The sequence below is a fragment of the Callionymus lyra genome, chromosome 8, assembly GCF_982586985.1.
Source record: "Callionymus lyra chromosome 8, fCalLyr1.hap1.1, whole genome shotgun sequence".
Lineage (NCBI taxonomy): Eukaryota > Metazoa > Chordata > Actinopteri > Syngnathiformes > Callionymidae > Callionymus > Callionymus lyra.
Window position 1 is genome coordinate 4,586,680 of NC_141825.1, and position 17,458 is coordinate 4,604,137.

Consider the following 17,458-nt stretch of genomic DNA (forward strand, 5'->3'; position numbering starts at 1 on the left):
AAAAATATATAATATATATAAATATTTTATATATTAACATTAACATTTCTTAAAAGATTCTAATTATTAAATGGATATTTTAAAATCTTAACCATTTAAATTAAATATAAAATATTGTCGCTATTTATATTTAATCTTAAAGGCTACGATTGAAACAATATTGAATTTAGAACATTTATTTTTTAATTATTGAAATATTAAACTCAAATAATACATTTGAAAATAATGTAACTTTTTATTTCTTTATATATTTCAATAGATTTAATTTTTTTAAATATATATATATATATATATATATATATATATATAGTGCTTTGAAGAATGCATTTCAATAATAGAAATAAAAGTTTAACATTTTGAATTAATTAACCATTCAATGTTCTGACGGCTTTGAAATACTTCCATAGAAAACCAACACTTCTCAGATACATTCTTCCACACAAAAGGCGTCCTCCAGCAGGAAGGGGGCGCTGCAGCTCATCATGGGGTCATGAGCGAACATAAATCGAAGCAGGAACGACAGGAGCTGAACTTCCACGTCAGTGATCAGAGGTGAGGGGGGAACGTCCGGTCCTCCACCAGAGAGCGAGACAGGTTCCTCAAGTCCCGCGGGTGGAGGACGGTCCTGTAGCCCAGCATGTCCAGCAGGGGCTGACAGACCTTCTGGGTGAAGACCACCATGTCGTAGGACAGCTTCACCCTCCAGTTCTCGGCGTTGGCCGCAGAGTCTCGCACCGTGGTGAACTTCTGCCGGGCCGACAGGTCGCTGCTGCCCCGGGTGTTGTTGAGGATCCAGGCCTTCACCCCGGGGTCCAGGGTCAGACCCAGGAAGCCGTAGAGCTGCCGGGCCATCTGGAGAGGAGAGCGAGCCAAGTCCTCGTATCTGAGCGAAGAGGACGAGGCGTCAGTGGGAAAAATACTGGAGACAGAACCTTTTTTAATGAAAACACGTTTTTGTTTTTTTAAGCATTTAATATTTGTATTTATTACATTATTATGTAGTTTTTTACATTTATTAATTATTTTATATTGAAATTTAATTGAATTTTAATTATATATATGATGAAAGATTAAATTAGTTTGTCCTAAAATACTTTAATTCAATCATTTTCAATGTTCTATTTGTTTTCATTGAATCATTGAATTAATTTTTTTTTTTTATATTTTCAAAATGAAAAACTTTTTGAAAAAGTTTGTTATTCTTATTCCCGTGAATAAAAAAAAGGTGAATTTATTTTTTTTAAATCCATAATGACATTAATTCAATATATAAACGTTGGTATAAAAGTGTCACCAGACAAAACCAATAGAGCACCGAGCTACTGGATCGAACCTTCAGCCAATCATGCGACTCATAGACAATGATGTCACATCGAAATGTTTTTTTTTTTAATTATAAGAAATAGTTCTAATTCATATCAATATCAAACTTAACATGTAAAAAAAATATACTTTATTTTGAAAATATTCAAGTGTTTAACTCCATGATTCAATGAAAACGATTACAATTTTTAAATTGCAATTATTCAATAAAAACAAATTCAACCCTTCAACGCAGAAATGATTAAATTCAAATACTCAAAAATACAATTCAATGGTCACAACACAAGGTCACACAGATGGAAGACCCCCTCACCCTACTCACCTCAGCAGCAGGTACCTCCCTCTGAGCCAGGGCGGTCTAGACAGTCCCGTGGACACGGACCTGCGGAAATCCTCGCACACCGTGTTGATCTGACCCAGGTCCAGGTTGTGGGGCCGTCGCCCGGTGGCCCTCCACAGCCTCCACAGGCGGTACGTGTCCCGGAAGGTCTCGATGCGGGACGCCAGGATCCCCCGCGGGTCTCTGACCAGCTGGACCACCTGAGGAGTGGACACGGTCGTCAGGAATCCTACCTCTGACGCCACATGTCGACTAGCGAGGCGTTACATAATGGACATGAAATCACATGAGTTATAAACCACCAGAGGCTTCGTCCTCGTGGATCATCGATAACCAATTTACAGGAGCATTGATCGTGTTCGGATCATTATTACTGTCCCAGTTTCTCGGGGCATCGATGGATGGAACTCAACCTCACGACTGTCAGGACTGTCTGAACGTCTAGGGATGGATTTGAAAAGCTTTGGGGTTTTCACTTCTGCTACTAGATCGTTGCTTACTGTAGAGAAAGAAGCTGAATCATCACGTTCTTAAAAGTAAAGAAAGTCGCAATTGTCCTTGTTAATGATGGCGTTGGAGGGACGCTCTGTGTGAAAGTGCGCCCTCTGCTGGATGGTCACCTCGAGTTGCGAAGCGGAAAAATGTTGCAAGTTAAAGAAAATGGGATATAAAAATTAAAAAGCCCTTTTATAACATGAGGAAAATAAGTTGGATTGAAAGTATATCATTGACATCAGAATATTTGAATGATTGAATGTAACATTTCAAATGTTGAAACTGATGTTTCTCTCGAAATGATATTGCTTGTTAAGATTAAATTTATTTATTTTTAAATGCATTCGATATTTTTAAGTTGTTTTTTATTGAACAAATGAATGAAAAACATTTTTAAATATTTTTCTATAGTAATTTAATACAAAATTTAAAAATTAAATTAAAAATATAAATTACAATTTCGCACACAGTTTGATATTCTATTTCAATAATTATTTATATTTATTAGTATCCTTGTCAATATATACATGTTGATTGATGAGCTTTGATTTTCAAAGCCTGTGAATTAAAAAAAATATTGAATTTAGAAAAAAATCGATATACTTAAATATTGAAGAAGAGAAACAATCAGGATAAAATATTGATCCACAGCAAGGTATTGATTTAAAAAAAAGAAGAAAAAAATGTGTGGGGCTACAAATATTTTTTTAACTATAGTACATTTATATTTTCTATGTGTTTTTATTCACTATTAACATGCAAATGTTCCGTGTTTGGTCATTTTTGTGTTTTAATTCAAATTTCCTGTCGCTAGATTAGCAGTCATTACGTCCTCCACTGGTAAAGGAACATTCAATTCCCAAAGGATGACTGAGGACGAGAGGACACAGTGACTCCATCAGCTTTTAAAGCTCATGTTTGGACATGTTTTGGTTTGAAAACAAATGAAAACAGTTACGACTTCGTCAAGAGCCATGTGGTCTGTAAATATAACACCAGAGTCAAGTACTCGAACAAGAAAACTTGTTAAAAGAAGTGGATCTTATATCAAGCGAGAAAAAGTACCTTCAGGTTGAGTCTGGGGTCTTCAATCAGAGCCCTGAGGTCGCTGATTTGGGGGATCCGGACCGTTTTGATGGCGACGTGACGCCTCGCTCCACAAGTACTGGCAGCCACCGACACGTTGAGCGGACCGCACCTCTTCACGCACTCGCCTTCGTCGGCCAGAACCAGACCCTCATCCTCCGGACTCACCTCACACACCGGCGGCGAGCAGAGCGAGCGGCCTGCGAGGAACAAAAACGTGGTCGTGAGAACTTGTGTGTTGGCGTCAGTCAACGACGAGAAGAGATCCTCACTGGCTCCTCGTCTGAACAGCTTGTCGGTGGAGTGGTTGGCGGGCCGAGGTCGGATGTAGCTCTCCAGACTCTCCAGGTGACAGTGGAGGAGCGAGCGCAGCAGATCCCTGGCAGCTCCCAGCATCACCTTCCTCTCCGCCTGGTTACGACTCTGGGCCAGACGAGGAAGCAGCGTCAGCTGGAGGTGGTAGAGAGGCTCGAACAGGTAGAACACCTGCAGGAGAAGATCATAGGAGACAACTCTAAAGACTGAGAACTCTTGGCAGTCTTCAATACCTTGAATTAAACTTCCGGCCACTAGATGGCAGCAGTCTGTAAGGAAATGACAACTTTACTGTAATCAATCATCTAGATTTAACACACATTTCAAATAGTCACTTGATTAACTGATAATCTTACATATTTAATTCATATTAAATAATCCTATTCTTGCATTGCATTCACTGACTGCAACACAAGGCCGAGGTCAGAAAGCCTCACACACACAGAAAGACTAAACAATCCCAGATTCCAAGAAGTCAGTGTGAACCTGTTGGAGAACTCACACTGAAGGACACAAGTCGCTGGGAAGAGACAGATTCTAGAAGTCAACAACTTTTGGTAAATTTCCACTACGATCACGTGCGACGGCCATCTTAGAATCAAGTGTTTAGAGTTACTGACCAATCTTAAAATTACGCCATCCACAGCAAAAGAAAGAATGCAATCCTGTGATATCCCAGCCATGACTGAGGGCGAGAGGATACAGTCGACTCCAGCAGTATTTAAAGCTAATGTTTGGACAGATTTTGGTTTTGAATCAAATGTTTTATTCTCTTTAGTTCTTTTATTGATTACATTTCAATAAAATAAATAACGTTTTTAATTTTCGATTTACATTCCAAGATTCTAGATCATTTCTAGATGGCAGCAGTTGTTACATCCTCCTCAGATAAAGGACCAAGGGAATCCTGCGAGATTCCCGTGATGACTGAGAACGAGAGGATGCAGGGGACTCCATAAATATTTTTAATTTAATTATTTTAAAAAACAAAAATTCAAACTTTTAAGATAAAGAAAATTCTTTAATTCAAATATTTATTTATTTTAATTACGTTTGTAATTGGTTGTAATTCGTTTATTTACAATTAACATGCAAACATTTTTATTTTTCTACGTTTAAACTTCCGTCCACTAGATGGAATTTCTTATCCTTCGTAGCTAAAGGAAGAATGAACCCCCCTGATGACTGAGGACGAGAGGATACAGTGACTTCATCTGCTTTTAAAGCTGATGTTCGGACATATTTTGGTTTGAAAAACAAATGTAAGCAGTTATGACTTCGTAAAGAATCATGTGGTCTGTAAATTCTGCAACACCAGAGTCAAGTACTCGACAATACTACACATATATCCTTGTTACTACAGTATCACTGTACATAATTTTTGTTTTCTACATTATATTATTGTTGCAGATTTTATCTCTTATTAACTAGATAATAGAGGTAGTAAAAAAAAGGAGTTAATATAAAAGTTGGACGAATCCTCAGCTATCATGTTTTTTGGTTTATATAAAGTGTCTTTTCGTACCTTGAATTATTATGTAAGTGTAGTCAGTGACAAGTCTTTCAAAGCAGAGCGGTAACCTTGTGTGAAGGGGTTTGTGAGGACAGGTGCGAGGTGTACCTGGAGAGACCCTGTGAGTTCAGGTGCGAGGTGTACCTGGAGAGACCATGTGAGGACAGGTGCGAGGTGTACCTGGAGAGACCTTGTGAGGACAGGTGCGAGGTGTACCTGGAGAGACCCTGTGAGGACAGGTGCGAGGTGTACCTGGAGAGACCCTGTGAGGACAGGTGCCAGGTGTACCTGGAGAGACCCTGTGAGGACAGGTGCCAGGTGTACCTGGAGAGACCCTGTGAGGACAGGTGCGAGGTGTACCTGGAGAGACCATGTGAGGACAGGTGCGAGGTGTACCTGGAGAGACCATGTGAGGACAGGTGCGAGGTGTACCTGGAGAGACCATGTGAGGACAGGTGCGAGGTGTACCTGGAGAGACCATGTGAGGACAGGTGCGAGGTGTACCTGGAGAGACCATGTGAGGACAGGTGCGAGGTGTACCTGGAGAGACCATGTGAGGACAGGTGCGAGGTGTACCTGGAGAGACCATGTGAGGACAGGTGCGAGGTGTACCTGGAGAGACCATGTGAGGACAGGTGCGAGGTGTACCTGGAGAGACCCTGTGAGGACAGGTGCGAGGTGTACCTGGAGAGACCATGTGAGGACAGGTGCGAGGTGTACCTGGAGAGACCATGTGAGGACAGGTGCGAGGTGTACCTGGAGAGACCATGTGAGGACAGGTGCGAGGTGTACCTGGAGAGACCATGTGAGGACAGGTGCGAGGTGTACCTGGAGAGACCCTGTGAGGACAGGTGCGAGGTGTACCTGGAGAGACCATGTGAGGACAGGTGCGAGGTGTACCTGGAGAGACCATGTGAGGACAGGTGCGAGGTGTACCTGGAGAGACCCTGTGAGGACAGGTGCGAGGTGTACCTGGAGAGACCATGTGAGGACAGGTGCGAGGTGTACCTGGAGAGACCCTGTGAGGACAGGTGCGAGGTGTACCTGGAGAGACCCTGTGAGGACAGGTGCGAGGTGTACCTGGAGAGACCCTGTGAGGACAGGTGCGAGGTGTACCTGGAGAGACCCTGTGAGGACAGGTGCGAGGTGTACCTGGAGAGACCCTGTGAGGACAGGTGCGAGGTGTACCTGGAGAGACCCTGTGAGGACAGGTGCCAGGTGTACCTGGAGAGACCCTGCTTGGCTCTGAGAGATGCTGACATATGGCAATAGAGACGCTGCTCTCAAAAATCCCAGCTGTTCGTTGGCGACATCAGAGAAACAACCCAGACTTAATATTCTTTTGAGGTGACTTTTTCAAAGTCACACGGTTACTCACTCGACTCCAGTACTCTCTGATGATCTAAACATGTGTTGATGATCCTAGTTTACAGGCTTAACCTCAATCACATGAGGGGGACAAAATACAAAGTCAGACAGTTTTTTTTTTTTACGAAAAGTGTATGAAAGTATGTCAGTGTCGTCAGAGTATTCAATTTAACATTTTAAATGTTGAAACTTTTTTTTTTTATTGAAAAGCTATTGTATTTTTAAACATGAATTATTAATATTATTTTTTATAAATAATGGAATTTAACTATTTCTATATTGAAGGATTGGATTTGTTTTTATTGAATTCAATTATTTATAAATTAAATGGTGGATTTTAAATTTTAAATGGAGGATACAGTGACTCCAGCAGCTTTTAAAGCTGATGTTTGGACATATTTTGATTTTGAAAACAAATGAAAGTAGTTACGACTTCGTCAAGAGTCATGTGGTCTGTAAATACTACAACACCAGAGTCAAGTACTCGACAATACTACACATATATCCTTGTTACTACAGTATCACAACACCAGAGTGAAGTACTGGACAATACTACACATATATACTTGTTACTACACTATCACAACACCAGAGTCAAGTACTCGACAATACTACACATATATACTTGTTACTACACTATCACAACACCAGAGTCAAGTACTCCACGATACTACACATATATACTTGTTACTACACTATCACAACACCAGAGTCAAGTACTCCACGATACTACACATATATACTTGTTACTACACTGTCACAACACCAGAGTCAAGTACTCCACAATACTCCACATATATACTTGTTACTACACTATCACAATACCAGAGTCAAGTACTATACTATACTACACATATATAATTGTTAGTACACTATCACAACACCAGAGTCAAGTACTCCACAATACTACACATATATCCTTGTTACTACACTATCACAACACCAGAGTCAAGTACTTCGCAATACTCCACATATATACTTGTTACTACACTATCAAAACACCAGAGTCAAGTACTCGACAATACAACACATATATACTTGTTACTACACTATCAAAACACCAGAGTCAAGTACTCCACAATACTACACATATATACTTGTTACTACACTATAACAACACCAGAGTCAAGTACTCCACAATACTACACATTTATACTTGTTACTACACTATCACAACACCAGAGTCAAGTACTCCACAATACTAAACATATATACTTGTTACTACACTATCACAACACCAGAGTCAAGTACTCCACAATACTACACATATATACTTGTTACTACACTATCACAACACCAGAGTCAAGTACTACACAATACTACACATATATCCTTGTTACTACACTATCACAACACCAGAGCCAAGTACTGGACAATACTACACATATCTACTTGTTACTACAGTATCACAACACCAGAGTCAAGTACTGGACAATACTACACATATCTACTTGTTACTACAGTATCACAACATCAGAGTCAAGTACTGGACAATACTACACATATATACTTGTTACTACACTATCACAACACCAGAGTCAAGTACTCCACAGTACTACACATATATACTTGTTACTACACTATCACAACACCAGAGTCAAGTACTGGACAAAACTACACATATATACTTGTTACTACAGTATCACAACACCAGAGTCAAGTACTCGACAATACTACACATATATACTTGTTACTACACTATCACAACACCAGAGTCAAGTACTCGAAAATACTACACATATATACTTATTACTACAGTATCACAACACCAGAGTCAAGTACTCGAAAACACTACACATATATACTTGTTACTACACTATCACAACACCAGAGTCAAGTACGCCACAATACTACACATATATACTTGTTACTACACTATCACAACACCAGAGTCAAGTACTCCACGATACTACACATATATACTTGTTACTACAGTATCACAACACCAGAGTCAAGTATTCGAAAATACTACACATATATACTTGTTACTACACTATCACAACACCAGAGTCAAGTACTCCACAATACTACACATATATACTTGTTACTACACTATCACAACACCAGAGTCAAGTACTCCACAATACTACGCATATATACTTGTTACTACACTATCACAACACCAGAGTCAAGTACTATACAATACTACACATATATAATTGTTACTACACTATCACAACACCAGAGTCAAGTACTGGACAATACTACACATATATCCTTGTTACTACAGTATCACAACACCAGAGTCAAGTACTCCACAATACTACACATATATACTTGTTACTACACTATCACAACACCAGAGTCAAGTACTCCACAATACTACACATATATCCTTGTTACTACAGTATCACAACACCAGAGTCAAGTACTCCACAATACTACACATATATACTTGTTACTACACTATCACAACACCAGAGTCAAGTACTCCACAATACTACACATATATACTTGTTACTACACTATCACAACACCAGAGTCAAGTACTCCACAATACTACACATATATACTTGTTACTACAGTATCACAAAACCAGAGTCAAGTACTCGAAAATACTACACATATATACTTGTTACTACACTATCACAACACCAGAGTCAAGTACTCCACAATACTACACATATATACTTGTTACTACACTAGCACAACACCAGAGTCAATTACTGGACAAAACTACACATATATACTTGTTACTACAGTATCACAACACCAGAGTCAAGTACTCGACAATACTACACATATATACTTGTTACTACACTATCACAACACCAGAGTCAAGTACTCCACGATACTACACATATATACTTGTTACTACACTATCACAACACCAGAGTCAAGTACTCCACGATACTACACATATATACTTGTTACTACACTGTCACAACACCAGAGTCAAGTACTCCACAATACTCCACATATATACTTGTTACTACACTATCACAATACCAGAGTCAAGTACTATACTATACTACACATATATAATTGTTAGTACACTATCACAACACCAGAGTCAAGTACTCCACAATACTACACATATATCCTTGTTACTACACTATCACAACACCAGAGTCAAGTACTTCGCAATACTCCACATATATACTTGTTACTACACTATCAAAACACCAGAGTCAAGTACTCGACAATACAACACATATATACTTGTTACTACACTATCAAAACACCAGAGTCAAGTACTCCACAATACTACACATATATACTTGTTACTACACTATAACAACACCAGAGTCAAGTACTCCACAATACTACACATTTATACTTGTTACTACACTATCACAACACCAGAGTCAAGTACTCCACAATACTAAACATATATACTTGTTACTACACTATCACAACACCAGAGTCAAGTACTCCACAATACTACACATATATACTTGTTACTACACTATCACAACACCAGAGTCAAGTACTACACAATACTACACATATATCCTTGTTACTACACTATCACAACACCAGAGCCAAGTACTGGACAATACTACACATATCTACTTGTTACTACAGTATCACAACACCAGAGTCAAGTACTGGACAATACTACACATATCTACTTGTTACTACAGTATCACAACATCAGAGTCAAGTACTGGACAATACTACACATATATACTTGTTACTACACTATCACAACACCAGAGTCAAGTACTCCACAGTACTACACATATATACTTGTTACTACACTATCACAACACCAGAGTCAAGTACTGGACAAAACTACACATATATACTTGTTACTACAGTATCACAACACCAGAGTCAAGTACTCGACAATACTACACATATATACTTGTTACTACACTATCACAACACCAGAGTCAAGTACTCGAAAATACTACACATATATACTTATTACTACAGTATCACAACACCAGAGTCAAGTACTCGAAAACACTACACATATATACTTGTTACTACACTATCACAACACCAGAGTCAAGTACGCCACAATACTACACATATATACTTGTTACTACACTATCACAACACCAGAGTCAAGTACTCCACGATACTACACATATATACTTGTTACTACAGTATCACAACACCAGAGTCAAGTATTCGAAAATACTACACATATATACTTGTTACTACACTATCACAACACCAGAGTCAAGTACTCCACAATACTACACATATATACTTGTTACTACACTATCACAACACCAGAGTCAAGTACTCCACAATACTACGCATATATACTTGTTACTACACTATCACAACACCAGAGTCAAGTACTATACAATACTACACATATATAATTGTTACTACACTATCACAACACCAGAGTCAAGTACTGGACAATACTACACATATATCCTTGTTACTACAGTATCACAACACCAGAGTCAAGTACTCCACAATACTACACATATATACTTGTTACTACACTATCACAACACCAGAGTCAAGTACTCCACAATACTACACATATATCCTTGTTACTACAGTATCACAACACCAGAGTCAAGTACTCCACAATACTACACATATATACTTGTTACTACACTATCACAACACCAGAGTCAAGTACTCCACAATACTACACATATATACTTGTTACTACACTATCACAACACCAGAGTCAAGTACTCCACAATACTACACATATATACTTGTTACTACAGTATCACAAAACCAGAGTCAAGTACTCGAAAATACTACACATATATACTTGTTACTACACTATCACAACACCAGAGTCAAGTACTCCACAATACTACACATATATACTTGTTACTACACTAGCACAACACCAGAGTCAATTACTGGACAAAACTACACATATATACTTGTTACTACAGTATCACAACACCAGAGTCAAGTACTCGACAATACTACACATATATACTTTTTACTACACTATCACAACACCAGAGTCAAGTACTCGACAATACTACACATAAATACTTGTTACTACAGTATTACAACACCAGAGTCAAGTACTCGAAAATACTACACATATATACTTGTTACTACACTATCACAACACCAGAGTCAAGTACTCCACAATACTAGACATATATACTTGTTTCTACACTATCACAACACCAGAGTCAAGTACTCGTCAATACTACACATATATACTTGTTACTACACTATCACAACACCAGAGTCAATTACTGGACAAAACTACACATATATAATTGTTACTACAGTATCACAACACCAGAGTCAAGTACTCGACGATACTACACATATATACTTGTTACTACACTATCACAACACCAGAGTCAAGTACTCCACAATACTACACATATATACTTGTTACTACAGTATCACAACACCAGAGTCAAGTATTCGAAAATACTACACATATATACTTGTTACTACAGTATCACAACACCAGAGTCAAGTACTCCACAATACTACACATATATACTTGTTACTACACTATCACAACACCAGAGTCAAGTACTTGTCAAAACTACACATATATACTTGTTACTGCAGTATCACTTTATACTGTATTGTTGTCTCTGTATCGTATCAACAGATTTATTTGGCCCCAGTAACAAATTCCTCAGGTACTGGTCCCTGGGCTGAGGGTTGGGACTAAATCCTTTTTTAATGCTGCCTGATGTGGTTGAAAAGTTTGATTATTGTTGTCTAGAGCGACTACACAATCTGACTCATGAACGAGGTTCCACATCGGTCCTCACCTCTGGATGCTGGTTGAACAGCTGGCCCACAAACGAAGAGCCGCTCCTGGTGGTGGCCAGGATGAGGATGTGGGTTCTGTCCGTGGCGCCGTACCCGCTGGTGGGCAGGGGTGATGGGGGTCGCCGCGGCAGGAGGACGTCCTCACACCCGGGCTCGGTGCAATTGGAGGGGCGAGCGGTGGGGGATCCGTACAGGAGGCTGAAGGGCCTGCTGGAGGAGCTGCGGAGGAGCGAGAACTGGACCGCGATGGAGGCGAGGGCGAGGAGCACCAGAGACTTCCACGAGCAGCGCATGGTGTCATGAGACCAGGACGGGACCGAGCGAACGACACCCTGCCTCGGCTCCTCTGCTCCCCCTCACCCGGGCGGACCGGTGGCCCGTCACTCGCCGCTCTCCTCCGCGGGGCTGGCGGGCAGCAGCGGGCGGCCGCCCGGGCGTGATGGCGACATGACGCTGCGGATGAGATCCAACAACAAAAACCCTCCGAGGACAGAAGACGGTCTCAGAGATGCGCGGGATCGTGTCGGAACCATGAGCAGTCACCTTCAGCAGACGGACGGATCAGCATCACGCACGCACGCGCGCGCGCACACACGCACCCCGGTCCTCTCCATCCATCCCTCCATCTATCTGACTCAATACTAAAAATAATGTGTTGGACGTGTGAGCGTTGCCATAGCAACAAGGGGTTTCCATCGTAAATAGATGAGAAATGTTCCTGCGCGCTGACGTCACACGATTGTTTTGATGGATGGAATAAAAACATGTTGACAATCTCGTCCCTTCACCTCATCCTAACTTCCTTTTTCTTCATTCTCTATTCTATCATTTTTGCATAACTTATCCTTCCCTTTCTTCTTTTGTTGTCGCCTCTCGATCTCTTATTTTCTTTCTTCAGTTCTTCTTACTTCTCTACACTTCTTTCTTTTCACAATCTACCTTCTTCTCTTGCTTTATTCTCCTTTTCTCCCCTTCTTTTTATTTTCTTTTCTTCCGCATTCTTTATATCCTTCTTTAATTATTTCCATCTTTTTTTCGGTTTTATCCTTTTCTGTCTCTCTCCCTATCTTCTATCCTTCTATATTCTTTCCTCCTCTTTTATTACGCCCTCTTCCCATCTTCTTTACCTCAGACTCGGAGGTGCTGATCCTCATCCCTGACTCACCCAGAGAACCTCAGACTCGGAGGTGCTGATCCTCATCCCTGACTGACCCAGAGAACCTCAGACTCAGAGGTGCTGATCCTCATCCCTGACTGACCCAGAAAACCTCAGACTCGGAGGTGCTGATCCTCATCCCTGACTCACCCAGAAAACCCCAGACTCGGAGGTGCTGATCCTCATCCCTGACTCACCCAGAGAACCTCAGACTCAGAGCTGCTGATCCTCATCCCTGACTGACCCAGAGAACCTCAGACTCAGAGGTGCTGATCCTCATCTCTGACTGACCTAGAGAACCTCAGACTCGGAGGTGCTGATCCTCATCCCTGACTGACCCAAAGAACCTTAGACTCAGAGGTGCTGATCCTCATCCCTGACTCACCCAGAGAACCTCAGACTCGTAGATGCTGATCCTCATCCCTGACTCACCCAGAGAACCTCAGACTCAGAGGTGCTGATCCTCATTCCTGACTCACCCAGAGAACCTCAGACTCAGAGGTGCTGATCCTCATCCCTGACTGAGATAGAGAGCCTCAGAGTCAGAGGTGCTGATCCTCATCCCTGACTGACCCAAAGAACCTCAGACTCATATATGCTGATCCTCATCCCTGACTGAGATAGAGAGCCTCAGAGTCAGAGGTGCTGATCCTCATCCCTGACTCACCCAGAGAAGCTCAGACTCAGAGGTGCTGATCCTCATCCCTGACTGACCCAAATAACCTCAGACTCAGAGATGCTGATCCTCATCCCTGACTGAGATAGAGAGCCTCAGAGTCAGAGGTGCTGATCCTCATCCCTGACTCACCCAGAGAACCTCAGACTCAGAAATGCTGATCCTTATCCCTGACTGGCCCAGAGAACCTCAGAGTCAGAGGTGCTGATCCTCATCCCTGACTGACCTAGAGAACCTCAGACTCGGAGGTGCTGATCCTCATCCCTGACTGACCTAGAGAACCTCAGACGGAGGTGCTGATCCTCATCCCTGACTGACCCAGAGAACCTCAGACTCAGAAGTGCTGATCCTCATCTCTGACTGACCTAGAGAACCTCAGACTCGGAGGTGCTGATCCTCATCCCTGACTCACCCAGAGAACCTCAGACTCGGAGGTGCTGATCCTCATCCCTGACTGACCCAAAGAACCTTAGACTCGGAGGTGCTGATCCTCATCCCTGACTCACCCAGAGAACCCCAGACTCGGAGGTGCTGATCCTCATCCCTGACTCACCCAGAGAACCTCAGACTCAGAGCTGCTGATCCTCATCCCTGACTGACCCAGAGAACCTCAGAGTCAGAGGTGCTGATCCTCATCCCTGACTGACCCAGAGAACCTCAGACTCGGAGGTGCTGATCCTCATCTCTGACTGACCTAGAGAACCTCAGAGTCAGAGATGCTGATCCTCATCCCTGACTCACCCAGAGAACCTCAAACTCAGAGGTGCTGATCCTCATCCCTGACTGACCCAAAGAACCTCAGACTCTGAGGTGCTGATCCTCATCCCTGACTGACCCAGAGAACCTCAGACTCGGAGGTGCTGATCCTCATCCCTGACTGACCCAAAGAACCTCAGAGTCAGAGGTGCTGATCCTCATCCCTGACTGACCCAAAGAACCTCAGACTCTGAGGTGCTGATCCTCATCCCTGACTCACCCAGAGAACCTCAAACTCAGAGGTGCTGATCCTCATCCCTGACTGACCCAGAGAACCTCAGACTCAGAGGTGCTGATCCTCATCCCTGACTGACCCAGAGAACCTCAGACTCGGAGGTGCTGATCCTCATCCCTGACTCACCCAGAGAACCTCAGACTCGGAGGTGCTGATCCTCATCCCTGACTGACCCAAAGAACCTTAGACTCAGAGGTGCTGATCCTCATCCCTGACTGACCCAGAGAACCTCAGACTCAGAGGTGCTGATCCTCATCTCTGACTGACCTAGAGAACCTCAGACTCGGAGGTGCTGATCCTCATCCCTGACTCACCCAGAGAACCTCAGACTCGGAGGTGCTGATCCTCATCCCTGACTGACCCAAAGAACCTTAGACTCGGAGGTGCTGATCCTCATCCCTGACTCACCCAGAGAACCTCAGACTCGGGGGTGCTGATCCTCATCCCTGACTCACCCAGAGAACCTCAGACTCAGAGCTGCTGATCCTCATCCTTGACTGACCCAGAGAACCTCAGAGTCAGAGGTGCTGATCCTCATCCCTGACTGACCCAGAGAACCTCAGACTCGGAGGTGCTGATCCTCATCTCTGACTGACCTAGAGAACCTCAGAGTCAGAGATGCTGATCCTCATCCCTGACTCACCCAGAGAACCTCAAACTCAGAGGTGCTGATCCTCATCCCTGACTGACCCAAAGAACCTCAGACTCTGAGGTGCTGATCCTCATCCCTGACTGACCCAGAGAACCTCAGACTCGGAGGTGCTGATCCTCATCCCTGACTGACCCAAAGAACCTCAGAGTCAGAGGTGCTGATCCTCATCCCTGACTCACCCAGAGAACCTCAAACTCAGAGGTGCTGATCCTCATCCCTGACTGACCCAGAGAACCTCAGACTCAGAGGTGCTGATCCTCATCCCTGACTGACCCAGAGAACCTCAGACTCGGAGGTGCTGATCCTCATCCCTGACTGACCCAGAGAACCTCAGACTCGGAGGTGCTGATCCTCATCTCTGACTGACCCAGAGAACCTCAGACTCGGAGGTGCTGATCCTCATCTCTGACTGACCCAGAGAACCTCAGACTCGGAGGTGCTGATCCTCATCCCTGACTGACCCAGAGAACCTCAGACTCGGAGGTGCTGATCCTCATCTCTGACTGACCCAGAGAACCTCAGACTTGGAGGTGCTGATCCTCATCCCTGACTGACCCAGAGAACCTCAGACTCAGAGGTGCTGATCCTCATCCCTGACTGACCCAGAGAACCTCAGACTCGGAGGTGCTGATCCTCATCTCTGACTGACCCAAAGAACCTCAGACTCGGAGGTGCTGATCCTCATCCCTGACTGACCCAGAGAACCTCAGACTCAGAGGTGCTGATCCTCATCTCTGACTGACCTAGAGAACCTCAGACTCAGAGGTGCTGATCCTCATCTCTGACTGACCTAGAGAACCTCAGACTCGGAGGTGCTGATCCTCATCCCTGACTGACCCAGAGAACCTCAGACTCAGAGGTGCTGATCCTCATCCCTGACTGACCCAGAGAACCTCAGACTCGGAGGTGCTGATCCTCATCTCTGACTGACCCAAAGAACCTCAGACTCGGAGGTGCTGATCCTCATCCCTGACTGACCCAGAGAACCTCAGACTCGGAGGTGCTGATCCTCATCTCTGACTGACCCAGAGAACCTCAGACTCGGAGGTGCTGATCCTCATCTCTGACTGACCCAGAGAACCTCAGACTCGGAGGTGCTGATCCTCATCCCTGACTGACCCAGAGAACCTCAGACTCGGAGGTGCTGATCCTCATCTCTGACTGACCCAGAGAACCTCAGACTCGGAGGTGCTGATCCTCATCCCTGACTGACCCAGAGAACCTCAGACTCAGAGGTGCTGATCCTCATCCCTGACTGACCCAGAGAACCTCAGACTCGGAGGTGCTGATCCTCATCTCTGACTGACCTAGAGAACCTCAGACTCAGAGGTGCTGATCCTCATCTCTGACTGACCTAGAGAACCTCAGACTCGGAGGTGCTGATCCTCATCCCTGACTGACCCAGAGAACCTCAGACTCGGAGGTGCTGATCCTCATCTCTGACTGACCCAGAGAACCTCAGACTCGGAGGTGCTGATCCTCATCCCTGACTGACCCAGAGAACCTCAGACTCAGAGGTGCTGATCCTCATCCCTGACTGACCCAGAGAACCTCAGACTCGGAGGTGCTGATCCTCATCTCTGACTGACCCAAAGAACCTCAGACTCGGAGGTGCTGATCCTCATCCCTGACTGACCCAGAGAACCTCAGACTCAGAGGTGCTGATCCTCATCTCTGACTGACCTAGAGAACCTCAGACTCAGAGGTGCTGATCCTCATCTCTGACTGACCTAGAGAACCTCAGACTCGGAGGTGCTGATCCTCATCTCTGACTGACCCAAAGAACCTCAGACTCGGAGGTGCTGATCCTCATCCCTGACTGACCCAGAGAACCTCAGACTCAGAGGTGCTGATCCTC

General features: G+C 43.5%; 1 protein-coding gene across 1 annotated transcript; it reads right to left on the minus strand.

Moving 5' to 3' along the window:
* Positions 1 to 417: 417 nt before the first annotated feature.
* On the minus strand, positions 418 to 12,783 carry LOC148073414 (carbohydrate sulfotransferase 1-like). The gene is made up of 5 exons (XM_087797208.1): positions 12,125 to 12,783; positions 3,517 to 3,730; positions 3,224 to 3,444; positions 1,646 to 1,863; positions 418 to 883 (listed from the first exon to the last, which is right to left on the minus strand). Exons 1-5 carry the CDS (start codon positions 12,416 to 12,418, stop codon positions 547 to 549), a joined length of 1,284 nt encoding a protein of 427 aa, XP_087653334.1. The 5' UTR covers positions 12,419 to 12,783; the 3' UTR covers positions 418 to 546.
* Between the last annotated feature and the right edge of the window lie 4,675 nt (positions 12,784 to 17,458).